This window comes from Molossus molossus, unplaced genomic scaffold, assembly GCF_014108415.1.
Source record: "Molossus molossus isolate mMolMol1 unplaced genomic scaffold, mMolMol1.p scaffold_m16_p_3, whole genome shotgun sequence".
In the NCBI taxonomy this organism is placed as follows: Eukaryota; Metazoa; Chordata; class Mammalia; order Chiroptera; family Molossidae; genus Molossus; species Molossus molossus.
In genome coordinates, this window is record NW_023425366.1 from 51,900,570 (window position 1) to 51,928,433 (window position 27,864).

At 41.7% G+C, this 27,864-nt stretch overlaps 1 protein-coding gene across 1 annotated transcript; it reads left to right on the plus strand.

Moving 5' to 3' along the window:
- The first annotated feature begins 15,344 nt into the window (after window positions 1-15,344).
- LOC118642203 (corticotropin releasing hormone binding protein) lies at window positions 15,345-27,461 on the plus strand. The gene is made up of 7 exons (XM_036279801.1): window positions 15,345-15,688; window positions 15,997-16,090; window positions 16,437-16,594; window positions 17,872-18,082; window positions 19,949-20,097; window positions 22,998-23,115; window positions 26,749-27,461. The coding sequence occupies exons 1-7, from the start codon at window positions 15,548-15,550 to the stop codon at window positions 26,904-26,906; spliced, it is 1,029 nt and encodes a 342-aa protein (XP_036135694.1). The 5' UTR covers window positions 15,345-15,547; the 3' UTR covers window positions 26,907-27,461.
- Window positions 27,462-27,864: the final 403 nt, after the last annotated feature.

Below are 27,864 nucleotides of genomic sequence, written 5' to 3' on the forward strand. Positions count from 1 at the left end.
AGTTGTTTCTCAAAGGTCACTCGTGCTGTGTCTGCTTATTTCAAAACAACAGGTTGTAAATTCAAGCATTTAATGTTAACTCTCGTTGTTTTTCTCCCACTAAATCGACGTGAGCTTTGTTGTTGTTGTTCACTTGGTTTTGGCTCAGGACTGACTAGTCCTTCCAATGTTCTCCAGGCTCAGCCTCAGTAATATGACATGGTTAGGTTGGAACATACATGTTTTTCTGAGCTTTCCCTTCGGCTTTCCACATGAGACGTTCATGCCTTTATAGTGACAGGACAGAAGTGAAGACATTTACAAAACCCCGATTAGGAAAACGAAGCCCCACTGAACTGCCCACCCATCCCATCCCACAGATGAGTGACTTCATCATGGTCATTTTCAAAGAAAAAACATGTATTTATTCATCAACATTTTAAAGATGAAAATTAAATGAGGCTACACTTAATTTTTGCTCCTGGGGTTTGGGAAGAAAGATTAAGAAAAACAGGAGAAGAAAAGCCTTTAATGAGTCTTTGTAACATTTAAAGCAGCTTAGTACCAGTGGGAGCTAAAACTAATTAGAAATCAAAATCATATTCACTTCATCAATGTTAAAATAAATCCAAGGGAAAAACAAAGAGGTGCTTTTGTAATTAAATTTAATGTTGTGTAATCATCTCAGGTTCTGCTATTTGCAATGGTGGGCGTTTTCTTTAAAAGGGGCTATGTGTGACTGACAACCCTCAGAAGAGGGGGTGGTGGGGGAGGGAAGAGATAAACCTCAGAACTTACATGCATGTATGCCTAACCAATGGACATGGACAACAAAGCCGGGGACAGGGTGGGGGGGATGGGGAAGAGGATGTCAATGGGTAAAAAAAGGAGAAACATCTGTAACAAAAATAAAATAATACAAAAAAAAGAGAGAGAAATATATATAATTCAAAAAAATAAATAAACAGGCTATGTGTTGTAGAGTCAGCAATCTGCTAAGTTCTGTGTAGACTGGAGATGATTCAGAGGAGAGGGCATGTGGTGAGGTGAGATGGGAGCAGCAACTCCAGACCTGTGTGGTTGGTGGGTGACTCAGTGGAGCCAGGCAGGAGCCCCCTGTCAGCTGGGTCCTCAGGAGGAGAGGAGACTCCCCCTTGGAGTCTCTGTTTTGGGGTGGAGTTCTCACCTGCCCCAGGGACAGCGTGGAGAGGGGCCATTGTCCTCGCCGCCCGTTTCTTCTGACAGCAGTGGAAGAGTGAGGCAGCCTCTTCTAGAAGTAGCTGTAGAACTAGGGTCACCCCCTGGCCAGTTTGAATGCACCTCAGGAACTGAGAAGCCACTGATCTGATCAAGTCTGGGCACTTGTGGTATGCAATGACTCACCCTCTCGCACAGCCTGTGACATGTGCCACGTACATGAAGGAGCTGTTGCCTGTCACTCACGAGGTCCTCCCGATACTGAACCTTTGCTACATGCCAGGCCCTGTATTAAATGAGCTCTATTCATATATTATCTCACTCAAAAATTCACAACATGCTCTGGCTGGTGTGTCTCAGTTGGTTGGACATTGTCCAGTGCACCAGGAGGTTGCTGGTTTGATTCCCCGTCAAGGGCACATGCCTGGGCTGCTGACCCTATTGCTGGTGGGAGCTCAAGGGGGCAGCCGATGGATGCTGTGCTCCCACATCAATGTTTCTCTCTCCCTCTCCCTTCCTTTCTCTAAAAATCAGTAAACTATTCTTTAAAGAAAATTCACAACAACCTTAGGGAGTAGGAATTTTTAACCCCATTTTGAAACATTATAATTTTTTTTTTTTTTTTTAATCCTCACCTGAGGACATTTTTCCATTTTTTGTTCAGATAGAGCGGGAGGGAGAGAGAGAGAGAGAGAAACATCGACGTGAAAGGGACACATCGAGTGGTTGCCACCCGCACGACCAACCAGGGCCGGGGACAAACTGCAACCGAGGTACGTGCCCTTAGCGGGAACCAAACCTGGGTCTCTCTGGACCGCAGGCCAACGCTCTAACCGCTGAGCCAAACCGGCCAGGGCTGAAACATTATAATTTATCAATTTATTTTTCATTTCTTTATGGCCATACCTTTTTATTGTGGTAAAATATACATATCATGAAATTTACCATTTTAAACTATTTTTAATTGTACAATTTAGTAGCATCACCTACATTCACACTGTTGTGCAACCATCTACCACCATCCATTTCCAGAAAATTTTTATCTTCCCAAACAGAAAGGCTTTACCCATTAAATAAAACTCCCCTTCCCCCAGTTCCTGGTAACCTATTCTGCTTTCTGTCTCTATGATTTACCTATTATAAAAAACTTATATAAGTGGAATCATATAATACTTGTCTTTTTGTGTGGTTTATTGCACATAGCAGTGTTTTCAAGGCTTATCCATGTTGTAGTATCCCCATTCTGTTTTCTTTTTTTTCACTATTTTTTATTGCAATATTATTGACATGTAACATGTGCGAGTTTAAGGTGTACCGTGTGCTGCATAGCATCTATTTTAAAGCCTAGGAAACTGAGACTTACATGAAATAACTTGCCCAGGGCCGTAGTGGGAATAGGTGGCAGAGTAAGAATTCAAATCTGGAGATGTCACACTCTTAAAACCCATGCTCTTAACCATCCTGGACACAATTGTTCCTCCCAGCGAAGACCATAGACCACTACAACAGCATCACCTCGAGTACTTCACAATGTGGATCCTAGCTTCCACCCCAGTCCTACTAAATGATCATCTTTGTATTTTTAACAAGCTCCCAAGTTGATTCTTCTATAAAACTAAAGTTACTAGACTATTACTTCATTCTTCTTTATTGAAAATTCAACTGTCAACTGATGGTTGTGGATAAAATGAAGGCATTTTAAGAAACTCAAGGGTAGTGATCTCACTAAAAGGGAGAAAAGAGTAAACAAGTCTCTAGGAGTTCTCAAAGCCTAAATATTCTGTGGGCCCCCCTGGAATGATTTCCAGTGTGTCCACCATATCTTCTTTGTGGTCTCATGACTTATTCTTTTATGAAGTGAAAGAGAAATCTCTTATAGCTTTGTCATATGTTTTTTGGTGTTTTTTTTTTGGTACATGCCCCTAGTGAGAACCAAACCAGGATTCTATGATTTGCAGGCTGACGCTCCAACCACTGAACCACACTGGCCAGGGCCGCCATATTTTTTATTCTGATTTTTATGGATCACATCAATGTGTATTATGTATGAAAAACAAACTAACTTATTGTTAGTGCTACGAAATGGTGGCATCCTGACGTGTGGCATAAGAAAAAAGGATACCAATGCTGAGTTTAGATGCTTTGCAAACCAATGCACAATGTAGCCAAAAGGCATTATATTTAGTGGGACTGAAAACTCACCTTCAGGAAGACTTTCACCTTGAAATATGGTGATATGTGGAACAGATGTTTTAATTTGCCTAAGATAATTTGCATAATCAATTTAACATGTGGCTTATTAAACCTGCCAAAGAGCAGGTGACAATATGGAATTAATATGATTACTAATTTGACACATCATTGAGATTAATTTGACCCTCCTTGCTCTCAGAATACCCAGAGGTCTATACAGACAGGAAGCGTGTGCTATGATACCATATGTAACCATCCAAAATCCACCATAAATGAAGCAACTACTTGCTCAGACAGGTCTCATGCATCTACTCCTTTCAAGCTCTCCTCTTAATGGAAAAGAAGGCAGTGACTGAATGTCGAAGGAGGCATCTGATTCTGAGTGTTCAAGATGTTATGAAAAGTAATTGATCTATCTCTTTTCTACTACAATAAATAGCACTGCCTTCTCAGCGGTCTGCTGATTTATCCTTGATCCCAGACCCAAAGAAATCGTCACTTTTTTATAATCCGTGGTGAGAATCCATTAAAGTCTTTAGGTTTAAGTCAATAGAATCAAAATAAGAGATTTAAAATTATACACAAGTTTGATTACAATAGTTAATTATTGAAAACAATAGAAATGTTCAATAGATCTGTTAAATAAAATATGTCAATAAAATGCTATTTTAATAGCATTTAAATGATGTTCAGAAAGTACACTTAATAACATAAATCATGTTTGTGATATATGACACAAAAAAATCATATTGCAAAATAGTCTATGCACTGTAATTTCGTTTTTGTAAGGAGAATCTTGGGATATGCATCTTTGTCTCCCACAAACTGCTGCCTCCCTAAAACATAGCAAATAACTTTAAGTGCAAATTATGTCCTCCAAACTATTAGAAATGACTTGCTATTTTAGAATTGTGTATTTTAGATTTAGAGAGAAAAAAATTTTGAAAGAAAAAAAATTGTCTAGCTTTTATTCAACTTCCAAATCAATTGTTGAATATGGAGCTGCAAGCTTATATGTATAATATAAAGGGTGAAATAATATGTAATAACACTGGTGTTTAAGTCACTTTTCCAGTGTTTTCAAATTTAGTGTGTCCATCTCTTAAAAAAATCAAGTTTACTTAAAACCAATGAACAAGTTCTGAAAAGAAGAAAGACGGAAAGTGTCAAATAATGTAGAGAAGTCACGAAACAATGGAAGTGATCAGTAGCTATAAAAATTGGGAGCGACCTAAGTGAGGGGTGTTTCTATAGCATGGCGGAGGCGGAAGGCAGAGGAGCAAAGGAGACTGGAAAAAAATGAGGTGTAACCAGCTACGAATAGAATTGAGAGAGAATTTTTTTAAGGAACAAAAGGGAATGCCTGAGGATTTCTGGAGCCAAAACGTCTTTTTATTTATTTATTTATTTTTATTAATTCATTTTTGTTACAGATGTTTCTCCTTTTTTCCCCATTGACACCCTCCTCCCCATCTCCCCACCCCGTCTCCAGCTTTGTTGTCCGTGGTCTTGCCTGGAAAATACCGAATACACTCTGATGCTGGAAAGCCCATATATGAGTGCTTATTTATTTATTTTTATCCTCACTTGAGGACATTTTTGCATTTATCTTCAGACAGAGCGGGAGGAAGAGAGAGAGAAATATCGATGTGAGAGAGACACCTCGACTGGTCGCCACCCACACGACCCCAACCAGGGCTGGGGACAAACTGCAACTGAGGTATGTGCCCTTAGCAGGAACTAAACCCAGGACTCTCTGGGCTGTGGTCCGATGCTCTAACTGCTGAGCCAAACCAGCCAGGGCAATTTTTTTCTTTTTTAAGAGACTTTATTTTACTAATATATTTTTAAGAAAAGAACATTTGGATTTACAGAACAATTGAACAGATAGTATAGAGTTTCTATATACCCCACATGGTTTCTTTTATTACCATCTTACATTAGTATAGTACCTTGGATCAGTATTGATGCATTATTATTAACTGAAGTCCATAGTTTATTCAGATTTCCTTAGTTTTTACCTGATGTCCTTTTTCTGTTTCAGGATCCCATCCAAGATACCACGTTATATTTAGTCATCATTTCTCCTTTGGCTCCTACTAGCTCTGACAGTTTCTCAGACTTTCTTTGTTTTTGATGACCTTGACAGTTTTGAGGAGTACTGGTCATGTATATCATAGGATGCCCCTCTACTGGAATTTGTCTGATATTTTACTTATGATCAGACTAGGTAATGTGTTCATACAAGAAAGATCACAGAGGCAAAATGCCATTTTCTTTTTTTAAAAAAAAATTTCTTTATTGATTTTAGAGAGAGAGAAAGGGAGAGGGAGAGGGAGAGAGAAACATCAATGAGAGAGAACATCAATTGGCCACCTCCAGCATGCTCTCCCTGGGGATTTGGTCCACAACCTGGGCATGTGTGCTGACCATAAATCAAACCGGCAACCTCTTGGTACACAGGTCGACGCTCAATCACTGAGCCACACCAGCCGGGCCAAAGTGCCATTTTCATCACATTATATTAAGGGTACATAGTAGCAGTGTGATTTGTAACTGTTGATGTCGACCTTGAATTAGCTAAGGTGGTGCGTGTCAGGTTTCTCCACTGTCAAATTACTCTCGCTCCTCTCCCTCCCCACACTGTAGCCTCTGGAAGGGTCACTCTGCGCGCCCACTCTTCAGGAGTGGGGTGTCATGCTCCCTCCTTCATAGTAGCCTAGCTCCATAACTATTCGGGATTCTCCTGTGTGGGAGGTCAGTCTCTTCTCCCCACTAATTAATGTATTCAATTATTTACTTGTATGAATAGGGTCTCATGGTAATTTATTTTATGTGCCAGGTTATAATTTAATAATACTTTATTTTGTTGCTCAAATGGTCCCAGTTTAAGCCACCGAAAGCTCTTCCAGTGGCTCTGGATGTTTATTTTTAAACTCGACAGTTGTTTAGTGTTCAGTTTGGTTTTTATACCACTAGATTTTAAAACATGAACGGGACCTACCATATAATTATTATATTGGCAAAAAACCAGATTTCTTCAATATTAGATGGTCTTTCTCTCTTTAAATGCCTTAGAGAAATCTTGTTGTGTTTGCACAGTAGTAATAATTAAAAATGGCAAATGTCATTCAAAAGGGAGCAGTGTATATCGATCTTTCCTACGTAATTCCAGCCACCAGCTGGTGAGGGCACGCTGGTTCGGGCTGAGGCACAGGGCTCACCTTCACCAGGGCTGATTAGTGTCTGCTCTACAGCTGCTAACTGTGCCCCACAGCTGAGGCTGGCACCAGCCGACTTGGTTTTAAGATGTTGACTCAGTCTAGAAGGTGCAGTTCTGGCACAAGGGCACATCTTGAAGATGGTGACTTAGCTCAGGGGCTTCACAGACAAAGATTGTCACACAGGTGGGGACCTGGAGACCCTAAGTCGAAGTCCTAGAAATGTAGATTAGAAATGGAAAAGGCCTTGCTATAGACTGAATGTTTGTGCCTCCCCCCAATATATTTGCTAAAATCTAATCCCCAATGTGATGGTATTTGGAGGTGGGGCCCATGGGAAGTGGTGAGGTCGTGAGAGTAAAGCCCTCATAGATGATTATGAGAGAGACCCCAGAGAGCTCCCCAGTCCCTTCCACCATGTGAGGACACAGGAAGTGGGATTTGACCAAATGTTGAGTCTGCCTTGATCTTAGACTTCCAGACTCTAGAACTGTGAGAAACAAATCTCTGTTGTTTATAAGTCACCCTGCCTATGGCATTCTAGCATAATAGCCCAGACAGGCAGGCCTATATTAGTTACTTATTCCTGTATAACACAGCACTCCAAAACTTAGTGACTTAAAACAACCGTCATTTATTATCTGTCATGGTTCCTATGAGTTGATGCTCATCGGGGTGGTTCTGGCTTGGTGTCTCTCATGATGTTGCCATCAGCTGGTGGCTGGGAATTGGGGTCACTGCAAGGGCTTCTTTACTTACGTGTCTGGTACCTGAGCTGGGATGATCAAAACATCTGGGGACTGAAACAGCTGGGGCTCCCAGGCACCTCCCTCTATGTCCATGTGGTCTCCAGCATGGCAGCTTCATGGTAGCTGGACTCCTTACATGGTGGCTCAGGCCTTTTTCTAACTTAGCCTCAGAAATCACAGCATCACTTGGCCAATTTATTAGAAGCATGTCACTAAATATTCTAGGGAAATGGGATGAGGCTCCACCCTTTTGTGAGAAGGGTGTCAAAGAATTTGCAGACCAGTATTAAAACCACCATAGAACCTTAGAGCCCCAAGAGCCCCAGGGCTGGACAGCTTGCATTGACCCCTCCTGGTCATCTCTCACCCTCCTTTTCCTGTCCTGTGGCCCAGGAGGCTGGGTGACATTTTCTCTCTGCTCTTAGTCCTAGGACACTGCACTTGCCCTTGCGGTTTTTCTGCATGCTGCCCACATCTCTATTGAGTCTGGTTTTTTTTTAATCCTCACTGGAGGGTATTTCTCCATTTATCTTCAGATAGAGTGGGAGGGAGGAAGGGAAGAAGAGAGGGAAACATCAGTGTGAGAGAAACACATCAACTGATTGCCTCCTGTTCGACCCTGACCAGGGCTGGGGACCAAACCACAACCGAGCTATGTGTCCTTGACTGGAATCAAACCTGTGACTCTTTGGTCCAAGGGCTGATGCTCTAACCACTGGGCAAAACCAGCCAGGGCTCTATCGAGCCTTTTTATTAAACAGTCCACCATCTGTTTCCTGTTGTGGTCTTGACAGCTACTCACCTCTCTCATCTTACAAATGACGCAAATGACTTACCCAAGCTCTCAGTCAGTGATCCAGGGCTCGGGATACCTAATCCAGAGCCCTTTTGTTTTCACTCATGGAAACCAGGATGAAAGCCCTAGAACTCTTAATCACTCCTACAGGGAGTACTTGTGCTGCCTGCACAGTGCTGTGCTGAGCCAGAATGAAGCTTGAGGCAACAGGAGACATCGCTAGGAGACATGATGTCTTGGTCACAAACTTTGATATTTTGTTCATCATGGGTTTTTTTGTTTGTTTTGTTGTTGTTGTTTTTTTTTGCATTCATTATCCTCTTATAACACATTCCATTATAATATTATAGCCCTGGCCGGTTTTGCTCAGTGGTTAGAGCATTGGCCCACAGACCAAAGGGTCTTGGGTTCAATTCCAGGTCAAGGGCAGGTATAGTCGTCCCTTACCACTTCACGCTTCGATTGTCACCATAGAGTGAAGCCGTGATAGTTGAAGTGCGAAGTGGTTAGAACGACTATATATAAATAAAGAATCCAACTTCGGGGAAATTAATTTATTGTGTTAGAGTCTGGAACTGATTAACTGAGATAAATGAGGGTCGACTGTACCTGGGTTTCAGGTTTGATCCCCAGCCCCAAATGGGATCATTCGGGAGGCAACCAATGGATGTGTCTCTCTCACATCAATGTTTCTCTCTCTCTTTCTTCCTCCCTCCCTTCCGATCTATCTAAAAATCAATGGAAAAATATCCTCAGGTGAGGATTAACAAAAACCATATATATAAAATTTATCATGATGGCTGAGTTTTTGTGCCCCAGGCAAGTGCCCTAAGTGCCCCACCCGAGTCCCAGCCCTGTCCCTCCAGCTCCCTCTTACCTTTCTCACGACCACCACAGTTGGCTGCGATCATCCAGAGCTGGCTCCAGGAACTGCTTCAGCACCCTACTTCTCCCTTTCCTCAGGGTTTACCACTCAAATCCCATCACCTGGCTGGTGACAATTCTCATAATAGTATCTCTTTTTTTAATCCTCACCCGAGGATATGTTTTTATTGATTTTAGAGAGAGAAGAAGGAGGAGAGAGAGAGGGAGACAGAAACATTGATATGAGAGAGAAACAAAACATCGATCAATTGCCTCCCATACATGCCCTGACCGGGATCAAACCTTTTGGTGTATGGGATGACTCCTACCAGCTGAGCTACCTGGCCAGGCCCAATTCTCTAATGTATAACTAGGTGGGAGGAGCAGAAGCCCCTCTATTCAATTTGCTTTTAGGTACCACCTAGCAGTGCCAGTTGCATATATGGGCATGCTAGATGCTGAGGATAGAGGCGGGTGAGCTGCAAGGCCAGACTTCCATGTGTTTACATTTAGGGTTGAGGACAGACATATTAAAAATTATAATAGACACATCATCATCAAAATGCAAAAGGTTCAAGACAAAGAGAGAATCTTAAAAGCAGCAAGAGAAAAGCAGTTAGTTACCTACAAGGGAGTATCCATAAGACTGTCAGCTGATTTCTCAAAAGAAATTTTGTAGGCCAGAAGGGAGTGGCAAGAAATATTCAGAGTGATGAAAAGCAAGAACCTACAACCAAGATTACTCTATCCTGCAAAGCTGTCATTTAGAATCGATGGCCATATAAAGAGTTTCCCAGACAAGAAAAAGCTACAGGAGTTCATCACCACCAAACCATTATTATATGAAATGTTGAAGGGCCTTTTTGAAGAAAAAGATAAAAAACATGAATAAACAAAATGGCAGTGAATACATATCTATCGACAATTGAATCTGCAAACAAAATGAACAGGCAGAACAGAAACATTCTCATAGATACAGAGGACATTTTGTTGGTTGCCAGATGGGAGAGGGGTTGGGAGAATGGGTGAAAAAGGAGAAGGGATTAAGAAGTACAAATTGGTTGTTAGGCTGACAAACCTCAAAGGGAAGGGGACTGAGGGGTGGGAAGAAATAAACCAAAGAACCTATATGTATATATGCATGACCAATGGACACAGACAACAGGGTGGGGAAAGGCAGGAGGGGGCCGGGAGTGGGGAGGAGGGGGTCAATGGGGGAAAAATGAGAAACATCTGGAATACATTCAACAATAAAGATAAGTTTTAAAAAAGTTATAATAAAATATATTAAAGGCTGTTCAGGTATACATATAAAATACTGTGAGTATAGGGCAGCTAAATCTCTAAATCTATTGCTCAGAGATTGTGGAAGAAAAGAAGGAAGGAAAGACAGAAGAGAGGAAGGAAGCGGGAGGAAGGGAGGAAAGACTGACGGAGGGGAAGCAGGCTGGCCTCTGGCAGGGGTTCCACAGAAGTGAGCTAAAAAGCCACCGTAGATAGCTAACCGCTGCCTAGCTTACAGTTGTTCCTATTGCTTTCCTTATTTAGCGCTTCTTGTGTCCCTCCACATAACTGTCAGGCTTTTCTCCTTTGGATCTATTCTAAGACACTAAGAAATGAGACTCTTCACACTTCATTTCTCTTCCGTCAGAGGAGAGGCTGATGTTATGTGCCGATGCTCGTCACCACTACCCAGTGACAAACACACCAGCTCTGCCCCGGCTGTACTTTTCCCCTTGATGCAGGCAGTGAGGGATTATTAAATGGCATTTCATTATGACCTGCTGGCTAGATGTTAGTCATGGCATATTTTAGAGTAAGCCTGAAGGGAGTTGAGATAACAATGTCACTCCAAAGTCAAGGAAGCCATTGCACAAACATGAACAACCCCCAATCTCCTTTGCAGCTACCGACGCGCCCTGCTCTGGACAGCGCCAACTCGCTTTTTGCTCCTGGTTTGGTAATTTTTGAAACCTAAAACATAATTATATGGTATTAATTTCCAGGGCTGTTGTCTTTGAGGAAGGATTGATTACCTGGCTGGATATAGAGGGATCTTTTTAGTCTAGACTTTGTTTCTGACTCATTGTAATAACCTGGGCAGATCTTTTACTCTCTTGTCTTTCCTCTCATCATCAGTTAGTTTGGAAGCCTTCTTGTCCAGTCATTGCTTTCTCATTCCCAGTGTCCCCAAGCCTTAACAGATGATGTCATTCAACAGTCCTTGATATAGAATCAAAATGCTGTTCTCTTTGGGCAGTTCCTAACTATCTTCTGTTTCTGCTTTATAACTTCAACTTTCCCCTTTCCTCAATCTTCTCGATTCCACTCTCTACACTCATCTTCTCGCTCTGTGCAGCTAAGCCACTATCCATTAAGGCACATAATTTTTAATGGAATCCATTGCTAGCTAGTCTTTTGAAATGCAGTTCTGTAATTATATTTTAACTTAGTTCTCTTTTTTTCTGACTATGGTTTTTAAAGTCTGTTAATGTTCGAATAGGAAGCCATTCATTTTATTTTAATAATAATATGAAAAAACATATGCTATGCCTACACTCTTATAAAAGCATCATTAGAAGGAAAGCCCTGGTGATAAAGACATAATATGATTGGTATAATTTAATAATAGCTACCATTTAAGACAGTGGTTCTCAACCTTCCTAATGTCATGACCCTTTAATACAGTTCCTCATGTTGTGGTGATCCCCAACCATAAAATTATTTTTGTTGGTACTTCATAACTGTAATTTTGCTACTGTTATGAATTGCCATCAGAAATGTGTGTTTTCCGATGGTCTTAGGCGACCCCTGTGAAAGGGTCGTTTGACCCCCCAAGGGGGCCGCGACCCACAGGTTGGGAACTGCTGATTTAAGGCTATCTTCTATGCAGGACATGTAATATTTAATTCCCAGTGAGAAAAATAATTTTATAGGTGAGAAAACTTATGATCAAAGAGGACACTAAACCAGGGCACTTTTATTTTATTTTTTTACTCTTTTAAAGAGACCCATTATTTTGTGAATCTAGCCTCCCTTCTTCTGGAAATTGCTTCTCTTTTCTCCATCCATATGGCTGACATGGGAACAATCATGTTATCAGGATTCTATCCCCTGGCCTTGGAACCTTTACTCACAAAGTTTTGTGGACTTTGGGTTGTGAGAACATTGGCTCAGGGTATTTTTATTAGTCAAGTGGTAACATAAAGCTTAGGAATTGTTGGTGGCAGACTTACAGCCATAGAGACTGCAGTTGTGGGGTGAAGGCGGCCTGAGACAGGGGGACTGGGAAGTAGGATTCAGGCCCCTGCTTCCTGTTTTCTATCCACGTATTCCTGAAGATGTCCCTGTGTCCTGATAAATAATTCCCCTTTTTCCTTCAAATCTACTATCAGTCACTTGCAACCCCTAAAGGCCCAATGCTGGTTGTCTTAACCATAGCAAAAGAAGATAAGGAATTTGGGTTGAAAATCACTGACATCTGAGGGTTCAGTTAAAAGGCTGGTTTATATTGGTTCCCCAAGTGTATTTAGTTTCTTCCTTCTTGATCTCAAACTCATGTTAAAAATAAATTATATCTATTAAAAATGGTTGCATTAAAAAATAGTCAAATTCATTGAAAGAGCAAGTCTTCTTGAAAACAACTGAACATTAGTTGTTGTTGGCTAACTACAATGAGTTTTATTCAATTATCTTTCTTTCTTTCTTTTTTTATTTTTGGTACGTGCCCCTAGCAGGAACCGAACCCGGAACTCTCTGGTCTGCAGGCTGATGCTCCAACCACTGAGCCAAACTGGCCAGGGCTTTATTTATTTCTTAAGGAACTCAATCATAGGTCCCATTCCCCAACATTTCAACGTATCAGGCAGGAAATGGAAAAGGAAAGTTTTCTAAAGCATGAGTTGGCAGTGTTCTCTTTTGAAATGATTATGAAAGAAAACATTTACTACACAGATAGAGAGTACTTGACGGGGTCTTGGCCCCAACCCCAAAATAGAAAGAGATTTGGGATTATGTAATTCCAGTTGCTGCTTCTGACACCTCCGTCCATACACTTACACTTGGCTGTCAGTCACATCACAGGTCATGTGGGTGACCACTAAGTCCCTCTGTGTGCTGCTTAGACACTCTCCGTCTGTGCCTCTTCTGTCACAGTCCAATTTAAAAAGCTGCTCCCCTCCTGTGTTCATGGGTTTATATGGATCTATATTGTGTGACCTCCTCCACCTTCAGGTCTCACACAGGTAAAAATTTGTTCTGGGCTTTATAAAAGAAAAAATGTCTTCATCTTATCCGACAGAAAGAATGTCTTAACCCTGCCTAACAATAGTTTAAGACCTAAAAGACAAAAAAAACCACACAAAAAAACAAGAAACAAACCACTGATCTGGGACTGGATTAAAGCAGGATTGGAGAGGTTGTCTCAAAAATACGAGGAGAAACTAAAAGGTGTGCAGGGAATGGAGGTGAACATCCAGGTCATTCCAACAGCAGACTGAGGACTGAGTTTACCAACAATGTATTTCAAAATAACCAGTCAATTTGATTTAAGAAAAAAAAAAATCTGTCAAATACTAAGCTAGTTGTTTGAATGACTAAATCAGTAGACAAAAACAATTTATCTTTAGTCCTCAGATATAAACCTACTTATTATCCAGAAACTTTTCCTTCTGCCTAATCTAAATTATTCTTCAATTGTTCTCACCCATTTTTAATATCTTTGCTCATAGAGAATGGCTACCTGGCTTGTTTTCGTCTTCCAATTCTATTTGCTTAGTTTCTCCCATCGGTTCTATTTTTCATCCTTTAGTTACTCTTCAAAACCAACCAACCAACCAAACAAACAAACAAAAAAACAGATAAAAGCCACAATGCAGTTTCCGCCGGCTTAGAAGATATTTGCCAAGCTAGCGAAAATTACACATTAATTTCCCCACATAGGGTTTGGTGGGAATAAAGTACATCTGTTGCTATGATTTGTATGGGTTGTTGGTATGTGGGGTGAGTGTGCCTGAGCCTCCCTTTGGGCAGAAACTGGTGAGAGACAGACCGAAGCTGACCTGGCATGTTGGGGTTAAACCAGTTATTTTTCTTCTCTTTTATTCCTCTCAGGTTTCTTTATACCCTCTCTAAAATTTAGACATCTATACAACCCCAAGATGGGGAGAAAGACATGGTGGCCTGTGTTCATGACCTTCCGTCTCATGCTGTCTGTGGGCTAAGGACTGTTTACAAAGTTGGGCTATGGTAGGAAGGCCTCCTGTTTAAATAACTAAAGGGCAGCTCCTTCAGAGCTCAGAATTGTCTTAAATATGAAAATACCAAGTTCTGACACCACTGGGTAAATTGCTGCTTAATTTTGAGTGTTTATAAACTAAAAATAGAACAATTTCCTTGAGTTAAAACCCTGTTTATGGCCTCATTATTTGTAATAATTTGCATAACAATGACAGCTATGGTGATACTGAGTTTTCTGTCAGGCAGTGGTAAAACAACATGAAGTTTTTAGGATTTTTAGTTACCTTGCTTAGCACATACACTGAAAAGGGGTGGGAAAGCCCAGTGTAGACTGTCCTCACACTTCCCACAGTTTTGGATGTAAAGGAGAACCAATTCTCTTTGTATCTAATTAACAAATAAGCTTATTTATGATTTATTTCTGGATCTCTAAGTCATCTGTTTAGCCCTGTAAATGGGCTAATGAACACTTGTAATTAAGCTCTGGGTAGTTCTTCCTACATGAGGATTAAAGTAATTCAGGTATTTGAAGGTGTGAAATGGAATGACTTCATCTCTCAGTGGTTCAGAGGGATGCTGTGGTCATGGATGCCGTTAGCTGGCCCAGGAACGTGTCTGTCATGCATACGTTCAAGCTAAGTAATAGAGTTCAGCTAGAATCCAGAAGCGCACAGATGCCAGAGTTAGCTTTCCATCAAGAAAATGCTTATAAGAAACTGGACCAGGATAAAGCAAAGACTAAAGGACAGAAAGAAAGCTTGAATTACATTATTGCAATATTCCGCCAAGTCAGATTTCAGCTTCTGTTCAGTTTCTCTTTGGAGATGAAAATGCTTCAAGTTTCTTCCTGAGAGGAATGAGCATGAGTCTGTCCAAGGTTATGCGACAAGGCTGCACGATGAGGTTATTATGTGTTTGGGTATTTTATGCATGAGTGTAACCTTGTCACTTGGCTTTGCAAAACCCCAAATCCCCTGAATATCCACAGGAGAGGATAATTCAGCATTTACCAGGCCAAGGAAAATGCCCTCCCTTATTCTTTTCCCTGCCTCATTGTGTCTCCCACACTTTGGTTCAGTAAGTGGTAAGAGCCTGAAATCATTTTTAGTGAATAATGCTAGATCACTCCAAAAATTTGGGACGAAAGCTGGACCCTCGTCATCACCACGCACTGTGTCACTGAGACAGAGTAACCCATGGTTACTGAGCTCAGATCAGTTAAGGAGCAGACCGCCTTCTCTCCTCACTGCTCTATAAAAGAGACCCAGCCAAGGGACCCTACCAGCTCCCAGCTCTGAGCTGGACAAGGTATGCAAGCAAAGCCCCAGACCTTCCGAGTGGAGCACACCAGCTGCAGGGGCAAGGCCAGCATGTCTCCTTCCTTCAAACTTCAATGTCACCTCATCCTGATCTTCCTGGTGGCTCTAAGAGGGGAGAGCCGATACCTAGAGGTGAGGGATCCCCGGACTGACCCATCACACCTCCTGTGCGTGAGTGTCCAGCCTTGGGGGACCAGCAAGCTGCCTGAACTCTTGTGTTGGGGTTAGCTCTTTCTTCCCTATTTTTTGTGCCGGTCTTTCGCAGAGGGGTCTTTCTTCCTACCTCTTCCTCCTTCCCTCTGGCCCCTGAGGATTCCCTGGTTTGATGGAAAGGATCCTGTTACTTTATTCTCTTTGCTGTAAGGCAGGGAGGGTGCCCTGCTCCTGGTCCCCTTTCCCACCCTTTGAACTTTTCCCAACTGACCCATTTTCCTTGCCAGCTGCGGGAAAAGGGGGACCCCGACCCTTTCCTGCTCTTCAGCGCCAATCTGAAGCGGGAGCTGGCGGGGGAGCAGCTATACCACCGCGCGCTGCGTAAGTTGGGGCTGCCCGGCTGGGTTCACCGGCAGCGGGGATGTGTGGATGTTTGGGCTCTGCGCCCAAAGCAGGAGGCTCCCGGGCATCGCTGAGAAGGGGCTACCCTGGACGGCCCGGGCATGCTTCCCATCGCTGAGGGTCAGTCCCACAAGGAGCGCAGGGGGAGAAGGGGTGCGGCGCCCTGGGGCATGGGAGCTGCGCAGCCGAGGCTGGGAGTGCGGCTGGGAGTCGGGCACCCCGCGCTGCAAACCCAGAAATAGGGGCGCCGAGAGGGCAGCCCCGGGCGGGCGCTGCGGTGGCTGCAGCCGGAGACGCCTGGCCCCGCTGCACCGCCCTCCCTCAGGGTGCCTGGACATGCTGAGCCTCCAGGGCCAGTTCACCTTCACCGCGGACCAGCCGCAGCTGCACTGCGCTGCCTTCTTCATCAGCGAGCCCGAGGAGTTCATCACCATTTACTACGACCTGGTCTCCATCGACTGTCAGGGCGGGGATTTCCTGAAGGTGAGGTGTCCCCACCGAGCAGCCCCACCAAGTGCGGGGGACTGGGCGGGGTGCTGCGCCCAGCGCGGGGAAGCAAGCTTGGGGAGCCGGTGAAACTCTTGATTAGACGCTCGGCTGGTGCCCCGGTGGCAGAGGCATGCTCCGTGACCCCCATGCGACAGGAACTTCCCCTCTACCTCAAGACCTGGCCCCACGCCAGGAAGGGCCGGTGCACGGGACGTGGTGGTTTTTAATGCCCCTGTGCGCTCTCGGGGGGTACGCGGCTGCAGACGTGGTCTGGGGCAGATGGAAATAGATAAACTAGCTCAAGTGCTCAAGTCCACCAAGCGGGCGGGTGCTGGTGGAAGGCCGGTCCCACCAGTCAGATCTGAGCCTGCTCTGCTCCTGCCGGTCCCTCTCTCTGGAGATATTCCAGGCTCTTAAAGGTTGTCTTCAGCGCCTGGGTGACCCGATTTTGGAGCCGTGGGGCGCAGGCTGTTGGGAGGGATGCTAAGAGGGAATCTCATCTGAGGCACAACCTCCGCTCTCCCAGTCTTTGTAAGTCAAACCGGTCAGCTGGCCACGGCTGATGGGGTCCAGCAGTCCAATGAAAAAGATCATGATTAAAACCTGCACGGTGGAATTATTTTTGAACCGGTGCCTCGGTTCAAAATGCTTTAGAAGAGGACTAGTCTGGTGAAGTAATTTGCATGCAGCTGGTGCTGCTAATGTGAACTAGGTTGGACTCATTAAAAAGGAGACCTGTGGCGATGTTAAGAGTAAAGTCAATAGACTCTGACCTTTTGTTCAACTGCAAACCCTAACAAGTAAAACGGGGGAAAGTCTTAAGCAATACATCAGCCATTGTCGTCCCAGTGTTGAAGCAGTTCTCGGTATTTTAATAGCTGATAAGAGTAAAAAATGGGGGTGGGGGAGTGGGCACATATAACCATTGGCAGGTAGGGCACGTTGCAGCTTCAGTTCTTTCTTTTTCTTCTGTAGAAGTCTTCTGAAATTGAGATTTGTGGCAAATATGACCAGAATAAAAATATATACTGTCTGTAGTTTGATTTATGAAGATGGTTGAAGTATAATAAAGTTTACTTATTTTGGAAACTTTAAGGTTTATAAAGAAAAAAACAATAATTAATTAATAATACTACTTGCAAATAACCCTCACAATCAAAGTATATTCAAATGGAAAGCAAGTGGGCAGAGGAGTGCAGGCTGTCAGTTCCACACCTGGGACTTAAGGAGTTGATGGAAGTGATCACTTACGTCTGTATTTTTGTTGGAAGGTATTTGATGGTTGGATTCTCAAGGGGGAGAAGTTCCCCAGTTCCCAGGACCATCCTCTGCCCACGACTGAGCGATACATAGATTTCTGTGAGAGTGGTCTTAGCAGAAGGAGCATCAGATCCTCCCAGAATGTGGCCATGATCTTCTTCCGGGTCCATGAACCAGGAAATGGATTCACCTTAACCATCAGGAGAGATCCTAACCTCTTCCGTAAGTGGGCTCTCTGTCTTCCCCAGTGGGAAGCACAGGGGAGTTGTGTGTGTGTCAAATCTGCACAGACTTAAGAAATTTGAAGTGAGGAATGATTTAAATGGAAATTCTTTTATAATTAGAAATGGCCAAAAAGAATATTTTCTATGTATTATTATAAGAATCAAATCACAGTTTTTAATTTATTTCCCAGTCTAAATAGGATACTATTTTATGATGAATAGAATTCTATTTTTTTCCTTAATGTCTTATTCTAATCTCCTACAGTACAATTCATTCAGTGACAAACTCTAATCCCTCCAAGTCATTCCACTCATCTGGGATAAGCTTGAGGGCTCAGATACGAAACTGCAGTTTTAGATACGTAGGCAAAGGCTGAAAGACTGCATATCTAGCATGTGCCGGATGGATTTCATGCCTGGGCAGAAGCCTGGGTCAGGACCCCAAAGTTGCCTTCTGATTCAGAGCCCTTACTGTAATTTAGCTCATTGCTGATAGATATGCATATAGATGCTAAAAAGATGAACAGCCCAGGCCTGAAATATATTATCTTAATCAAAATTTTACTCATCTGCTTATTTTTTCTCCATTAAAAGAAAAAAATTAACTGGATGAAAGAAGGTGAAGGGACTAGCCGAATAATATATATGCATAACCCATAGATACAGATAACAGTGTGATAATGGGCAGGGGCTGGGTAGAGGTGGGTAAAAGGGGGAAAATGGGGACATCCATAATCGTGTCAACAATAAAAATTAAAAAAATTCAAGTAAAGAAAACTTATCAGTCATTTTTGGTTACATACAATAGTATTAATAGTAACACTTCACGTGGTCAAAGAATGGGGCCTAATCTGCCCAAGATTAATGTCCTGACTGATCTTTTGATTTTTGCGTTGTTGTTTTGTTTGTTTGTTTCTTTTTAATTTTTGAAAGAAGCCCCCAAAGGAACCTGTTTCTGAGGACTGGAGCAGAATATCCTAGAAAAAAAAAAAAAAAAAGAAAGAAATGCTTCTCCTCTATTTTGTTTGGTTATAGATCAGAAACCTTCCAGAATCATCAAGGAATTTCAGTTCTGTTTTGAAATTAAGGGGAATTAAAAATGTGGAAGGAGGCAAGAGGTAGTTCTGGCCTTTTCTGATCAACCAGAAACTTTTGTTTAAAAAAAAGGTACAGACCCTGATGCTTCTAGTTTCATCACCAGAAGGATAAATCTATAAGTCTATACTTGAGATACAAAACAAAAAATTTTAGAAATTCTTGGGAGTATATTAAACATTAAAATTTATCTTTTAGTCAACTTACCACTTAATGACCAGCAAATATTTATTCAGATGTAAGTCTGATTTCTTTCTATTTTTTTTCCTCAGGCTATTTTGTAACTGTTTCATTGTTTATTTATTTTATTATTTAAAAAATAACATATGGCCAAGTTCAATGAATGAAGGATTCAGACAGATAGAGTTTGAGTTCTAGCCTCAGCTTTAAAGCCTTGATTCTTCCAGACTCCTAGCTTGAACTTGTACCCTAGTTAACTGAGGTGTTCCTAAAACTTCTACCAGCTGCTATTGTTAGGTTGGTTATGAATTTATGGTCTTGTGATTACTATAAACAAGACAACCACCTGGGATGAAGACCAGAAGCCCCCTGGTAGCCCAGAGCCTCCTGACAATGTGCATATATCAATCGTGATTTTCATTCCCCAACTCTCCCACCTCCAGACTGCCTTGGTGAGATGTACTCTCTTCTGAGCCACAGGGCCCTAGACCGTGAATAGGAGCCTAAAACAAGGATAGGGTAAATGTCCATAAAAGCCAGGATACCAAGTAGTGAAAATGCAATTAAAAAATTTTTTTTTCCTACGAAGCCTGCAATGTCATTTCCCAGACCCCCAATGGAAAGTTCACCTTGGTAGTTCCACATCAGCATCGAAACTGCAGCTTCTCCATAATTTATCCTGTGGTGATCAAAATATCTGATCTCACCCTGGGACACTTGAATGGCCTGCAGTTAAAGGTGAGTGCTTACTTGCTTTCAAATCGTTGACTAAAGCCACACCTTTATCAGAGCCAAAGTAACCATACAGGGCAAACACAGACGTTAGCGAACTGGAGTGGTATGTCCTGTTTGACTGGCGTCTCACATGCCCTGGCTGCTTTAACTAAACCCCCTTCTATTTCCGTACGCTGCCAGTTGCATACTCAGGTGTCCCCTGCGCCTACTTAAATACTTTTCTTGTGACGCAGGAGATGTTTTCAATTGGTAAATGTGTGGTGTATAATTACAATTGAACTCTCTTGTACTTGCCTCCTTTTAAAAAATTCTCTCCCAGCAGAACCTAGTGTGAGTCATCTACACAGCTGTTTTCCTGATTATTGGAGTTTTCTTTTGACATGAAGGAAGTATCTCATTGAGTGTGTTATGAAGAAATGCTAAGTGTAGCATAAAATATGAAATTGGATTCTTCTGTTGAAAAATACAGTAAAGTTTTGAAGAGTTTTTTTTTTTTTTCATTACATTTAATTCATACATTCTGCAACAAATATTAGCTGAGATTCTCCATCAGCTTGTTTTCTCATGAACTTCTGTATGGATCTTAAAATTAATGCTGAGCTTGCATTAATTTACTTACTCTGTAGCTCCTTCCTCTGCTTCATCCTCATTTCCTTTCACTGTCTCGTGTGCTGAGGTTAAGATAGCTCACGTATTTGCTGGCATCAAGGACAGTCATAGTTCATAATGAAACAGATTTTAGGGAAAGCAAAATAGGACCAGGACTAATAAAAGGAGTATATCTAATTTCCTTTAAGCCCTAAATTTGTGTGCCAGTGCTTTTTTGCTTGTTGTTTTGGTTTTTGTTGTTGGTAGTGGTGGTGTTTTTTTTTCTTTTTTTTTGGACCTTAGTGGAAGAATATTTCTTTGATAAAGACGGGAATGAGTGGGTGTCTCTCGCATAGCCCTATTGGCTTGGGTTTGTTTGTATGAGATTCCTGATACACAGGCAGTGTGATAACAGATTGGGAGATATGCACTTTAGTTATTCTTGGCTATGAGGAGTAATCTTGGTGTTTCCCCTTTAAAAAATGTAAAGTCTGCCTTCTTCTAGGCATCTTTTTCTATGCAAATTATTTTTTGGAGTGCTTGCCATATGCAAGGCACCGTTCTAGATGCTGGAAATTAGCAATGAATTAAACAGATCTTGCTCCCTTGAAACCTGCATTCTAATGGCACGAGCCAGGAGAAAGTGTAATGTATTTCAGCCAGTGGTGAGTGGCCTACAGAAAATGAAGCAGAGTGCTGTGATAGACAGTGTCCGGGGACAAGGGAGCAGGAGGGCCGGGAGCGCCTTCAGATGAGGTGGTCAGGAAAGAAACCTGAGGAGAGTTGTTTTTTCTTTTCTTTTGTTATCTTTGTTGTTGAAAATATTACAGATGTCCCCACCTTTCCCCCCCTAACCCTTCACCCTGCCCCCCCCCCGAAGGAGACATTTAAAGTGAGACTTTAGGCCCAGCCCGTGTGCCTCAGTGGACTGAGTGTCATCCATGGACTGAGAATTCCTGGTTCCATTCCCAGTCAGGGCACATGCCTGGGCTGCATGCTCGATCCCCAGTAGGGGGTGTGCAGGAGACAGCCAATCAATATTGCTATCTCACATCAATGCTTCTATCTCTCCCTTCCTCTCTCTATAAAATTCAATAAAACCATATATAGATATATGATATGTAACCACCTGCTTTCATTCATTAGCCCAACAGCTGCTGTTATATTTTCTAATTTGTTGTTTAGTTCCAGTTGCATTTCAGTGTCTTCGAACTATTTAAATGTGTATCGTTATGTGTGTGTGTTTAACGATCTAATTTAGATCTGGGTCCCTATGTGTCAGGGTTTATCTGGTTAACTTCCGAGCACACTCCACTAGGTCTCTTGATGAGTATGCCTTAGTTAAGAAGAGGACCACAGGCAAAACCAGCTACATCATTTGTAGGGAACAGTACAAAGTAAAAATGCAGGGCCCTTACTTAAAAATTATGAAGAGTTTCAAGATGGTGACAGAAGAGCATTTAACCAAGCAGGGGGCCCTTGTGAACATGGGCCCTGTGTGGCATCGTAGGCAGCATGCACACGAGGCCAGTCTTGATCAAAGGAGATGGGCGGTCCATGTTTGGGGCTTCTTCGTGTGAAAACGTGAAGCATGGGAATTGCTGTGGATGAGACAGTGTGGAAAGGATGAAGGGCAGCGAAAAAAGGTGGTTACAGCGGGTCACACAAAGCCTTAGACTAGAGTCTTATTTTGAGTAGCTTGAAATAAATTTGTTATAATTGGAAGAAGAGACAATGGTAACTCTAGGTAACTTGAAACCCAAGTTAGGATTCTCATCTTTCTTTAATATTCTTATAACTAATCTAAATCCTTATCAGTTGAAATGATGGGGATTGTCCCAATAGCAGAAAAAGTCCTTTATACAGCAGAGGAAAAGAGGTGAATTGAAGGAAAAACTAATATGAAAGCCCTTTTTATAAAAACTCTCTGACTGCATACACTAATTCAAATACTTCAGCTTGTATGTGCAAATGGCTTAAAAAGCAAAGCATTTTTAGATTTCATTTTCTATACATCTTATATGGAGTTTACAGATTCCCATTTCATTATTCTAGTACTTGAGCTTATTTTAAAAATGCACACACAGTTTTAAAAAATGATTGCTCAAGTGATTTAGAAAAGGAATTCTTATAGTTTTTGTTTCTTTTAAATGTCTTTTATTTAAAAAGACATATTGGAGTCCTGGATGTTGAATTAAATGGCACTGTCAGGATGTCTAGGGCTGATTGAGTGAATTTACCAACTTGCCACTGGTCAAATGGTTTGACTTCCATAGTGGGTTTAAACATGTCTTTCCCTGTCTCTGTTCTCTCAGAAACCCTCAGCAGGTTGTGGGGGGAAAGGAGACTTTGTGGAGCTGCTGGGAGGAACTGGATTGGACCCTTCCAAGATGATGCCTTTAGCTGACCTCTGCTATCCCTTTCAGGGCCCTGGTGAGATGTTTCTTTGATCATTATTTATGTGCCTAGCAGGACTATTTCCTTATGTAAAACACCTCAAATTGTTTATACATGGGAAGGCACTTCCCACCAAAAGACTTCAATTTTGCACTTTGAGCCAGTGTGAGGATTTTGCACTTAAGACTATACACACCATCAAGAATGCATTCTCCAGACATCTGACACTGGGAGAGAAACCTGTGGAGTAACAAGGATGGGTGTTTAAGGTTGGCCCTAAGTAAAACTGGGAAGGAATCGAAGATTATCTTTCAAGAGACAAAAGTAAAACAGGAGAGCAACAACAATAGTCTTTAATCTCATGGCAAGATCTTATCACAGCCCCCTTCTTCTCTTGTAACCACAGATCAGAACCAGCTAGGTATAAAGCTGCAAATCGGACATCCTTTGATCAGCCCAGGTCTGCCCACTAGTATTTTCTCTCTCTGAGCTAATATTAGGACCGTAATAAACAAAACATCTCTGAAACAGAAATAATATGCACAGTAAACGCTGAGGCCCAGCATGTGGTATTCCAGCCCCCACACCAGCCACGCTGGTATAAAAGAGCTTCAGATGAGATGTAAGGCAGGACTGGGTTGAGGGCAAGCTTTCTAATCAAGGTAAAGGCAAGAAGTTTCTAAGAACTCACTTTGCTGAAAACATGGGGATTATTTTATGCCCTTTTACGTCGAGCCCTGGTTTAAACCGTCAGTGCAGGTCCCTTCTCTTGCCTCTTGCAAGTGTTCTCTGAAGCACTGGGTCCTCCCGTGCCAACGGCACCTGTGCGGATATGCATTTGAGTTGGGTAAGCAGATTAGATGAAAGACTAAAGGACACCCCTGCCTTAAAATTGAGACAATTGAAGCCAGAGTAATTTTGGTGCTTGAATTATATGACCTGAATTAGGTAAAAGGAGAAGACTAATGCCAAGACACCACTTTTGCCTAAATTATCCAGACGATTGAAACTAGTCTTAAAATAATTTGGAGGCTTGGATTCTGCGACTCATTGGTTCATTTCAATGTCACTTTTTTCTTTCATTCACCATGTTTCCACGAGCCCCTCCCAAGCTGTTTAGACAATGAAGAACTACTAAAGACTCTGCTCTTTAAATTGGATTTTCTTTGTGATCATGTCAAATGACAAATAAATAATATGCACATTAACCAAAAAAAATAGGACATGTTATGTAGAGCAAGATCAGAAAATGAATGACCTTCCAAGTCATTTAAGGAAAATTAAATTTGGACCTCCTCATAGAAGCATAGCACAGACTCCCTGGTTCTTATATTAAAATAATTACGGGTTTATATCTATTATGTCTCCAAATTGAATTTTACCTCAATATGTAACTCTATCTGGCTGTTTTACTTCATTTAAACCCAGGCACACGTTTGTAAAGTACCAGCTACACTATAATGCTAGTGTATATCAGAGACAAAGCAACAGAAAGGACTGTAGGGCAGATAAATCTTGTTCAGGAGCCAGCCTGAGGCTGGAGGAATAAAATAAATGTAACTTTTAATAAAAATAATGAGTTTCTGCACAGCAAAAGTTACCAGCATCAAAATGAAAAGGGAACCCACTCTCTGGGAGAACATATTTGCCAATAATACATCGGAAAAGGGGTTAATATCCAACATATATAGAGTACTCATACAGCTCAACAAAAGGAGGGCAAACAATTCAATTAAAAAATGGGCAGAGGACCTGAATAGACACTTCTCCAAATAGGACATACAAATGGCCAAGAGACATATGAAAAAATGCTGAACATCACTAATCATCAGAGAGATGCAAATTAAAACGACTATGAGGTATCACCTCACACCTGTCAGAATGGCTGCCATCAACAAATCATCAAACAACAAGTGCTGGTGAGGGTGTGGAGAAAAGGGGTCTCTAGTACACTGCTGGTGGGAATGCAGACTGGTGCAGCCACTATGAAAAACAGTATGGTGTTTCCTCAAAAAATTAAAAATGGAGATGCCATTTGACCCAATGATTCTACTTCTAGGAATATATCTTAAGAAGCCTGAAACACCAATCAGAAAGAATATATGCACCTCTATGATCATAGCAGTGCTATTTACAATAGCGAAGATCTGGAAACACCCAAATGTCCACCAGTAGATGAGTGGACAAAAAGGCTGTGGTACATTTACACAATGGAATACTATGCAGCTGTAAGAAAGAAAGATCTCTTATCCTTTGAGAGGACATGGAGGGACCTGGAGAGTATTATGCTAAGCAAAATAAGCCCATCACAAAAAGACAAATATCACATGATCTCACTTTTTTATGGAATATCATGAACAAAATAAGCTGTCGATCAAAATAGATCCAGAGACATAGAAGTAGGAAACAGACTGACAAATCTCAGACAGATGGGGGATGGGGAGGGGTGGGAAGAGATAAACCAAAGAACTTATATAGATATATGCACAACCAATGGACATAAACATCAGTTTGGGGAAAGCAGGAAGGGGAGGTGGGAGCAGGGAGGAGGGATCAATGGGGGAAAATGGGGGGACATCTATAATACTTTCAACAATATATAAATAATGAGTTTTTTGTTTTTTTTTTAATCCTCACCCGAGGACATTTTTTCCATTTTTTGTACAGATAGAGTGGGAGGGAGAGAGAGGAAGAGAGAGAGAAACATCGATGTGAAAGGGACACATCGAGTGGCTGCCACCCGCACGACCAACCAGGGCCAGGGACAAACTGCAACCGAAGTACATGCCCTTAGCGGGAACCGAACCCGGGTGTCTCCGGACCGCAGACCGATGCTCTAACCGCTGAGCAAAACTGGCCAGGGCTAAATAATGAGTTTTAATATATAACTGCTCAGGCACATCTGTACCAGGAGACACATAAATGCTGCCAGATGCTTATACAAAGAATGAAGACAATTGGATTTAAGAGAAGTAAGGATATCAAAAGTCATTCCTTATATGAAGCACAGGAAAAAATGAGAAAGAAACTATATACATAGGTGGACAATAGAACAAAGATGAATATATTCAGTGTGGCATCTTTAAATCAAGCAAAAGATTGTTTATATGTCAAAACGAATTATTATCTAGGCTCAGAAAAGAATAAATAGGTGATCTTTTTGGTCTACATAAGTGTTCAGCAGTAAAGTTTACCCTCTTGCCCTGCCCACTAAATGTCACTTGCACTCCCAGATGTTATGACAACCAAGAACTACCCCTGCACATTTCCAGCCTGTTCCTGGAGGGTGGTACTGTCCCCACTGGGAACACTGAACTAGAACGAAGGTGTGCGCATAGACCACTGCCTTCACCACCAGAGCCTTCCAGGGGGAGCATGGAAAGTGCAAGGAGGTCTCTTCTCATCTCTGCAGCCAGATTTATTTGGCTAACAGTGTTCTTGCACATAAGGCAAAAAGCTGAGTTTAGTTTCATTATTATTCAATTAATTATGTATTCTAATAAAAATAAAAACAATGTTTCAGCTGATGGCAGATGCATGATTTGAGTACTTGAGAGGAAGATACATCCTCTCGCTTTCTTTGTGTTTAAACGATCTTGTTGACAGAAATGGTTTTACTGTGTGGTTTCTAACTTGCTGGGAAACTTTTACCTTTTCCATGAATTACAGCCCAAATGAAAATTGGCTGTGACAACACGGTGGTACGCATGGTCTCCAGTGGAAAAAACATAAATCGTGTGACTTTTGAGTACCGCCAGCTGGAACCATATGAATTGGAAAATCCAAATGGGAACAGTATCCAGGAATTCTGCTTGTCTGGTCTTTGAATAACCAATCCAGTGATCTACATGCTGCTAGCTAAGTGAGTGTTTAATGGCTATTATATGTGATTTCGATGACTACTTAGTTCAAAGCCTTTCATACCTGTCAGTATTCACAGCCTTCAGCACATATTACACACACACACACACACACACACACACACGAGTTTTTGTACCTTGCTTCTTTTTCATTTGTAATATATAAATGATCACATGACCCTCACCTTGGTAGGAAAACCGTTTTCTGTAATTCTATGGTATGTTGCAAACTTGGACTGGTAAGAAAAGTTCAAAGCTATGAACAGTTTTTAAAAATGTATATCAATATTACAAAGAAATAAAAATGGTGGCATTTATATCCGTTTTATAACAGAAAACAATGGAATGTCTGTATATACCAAAGTAGCTGCATCTGTATTTATTTTCTGCTTATTATTCTGTTTATAATAGATAGTAGTTATAGTTATTACTTCCTGATTTGCAACAACTTGTTTTAACCTTTGTAGCAAGGAAAACTTTTTCCATCCATAAGTACAACAGTGAATAAATACATTCGGGATGTTGGCACCTTGATATTATGCTTTGTTTTCTGAGTCGTCTCCTTTTTTATTACCACCAGAAAATGATGTTTTATGTGGTGCAGAACCACATGCTGTACAAAATCATTTCAGACTCTTAGAGGTAGTGGAACCCTGGTCACTGGAGGAGAATTATTTAGAGTAGAAGGTAGATTATAGTGTTTGCACAAAAAACCACTAACCGATGGGTCCTGTCAGGGAAGCAGGATTCAGGGATCCCTTCTCCACTGTCCTCCAAGAAAACTGAGAACAAATGTCTTTGTCACAGTGGTGTACTTTTCAACAAGGACAGCAGGGCCATACAACTCTCATAGACACAATTTTCAGAAATCTGAGTACTTCTTTGATACTGAAGGCAGTTTACTGTTGACCAAGTTTGTCCATGT

Coding starts and splice junctions, on each gene's coding strand:
- LOC118642203 (XM_036279801.1), top strand. CDS start 15,548: ATGCAAGCAAAGCCCCAGACCTTCCGAGTGGAGCACACCAGCTGCAGG. Junction 16,091..16,436: donor GCTATACCACCGCGCGCTGC/GTAAGTTGGGGC, acceptor GCCCTCCCTCAG/GGTGCCTGGACATGCTGAGC. Junction 20,098..22,997: donor TGAATGGCCTGCAGTTAAAG/GTGAGTGCTTAC, acceptor CTGTTCTCTCAG/AAACCCTCAGCAGGTTGTGG.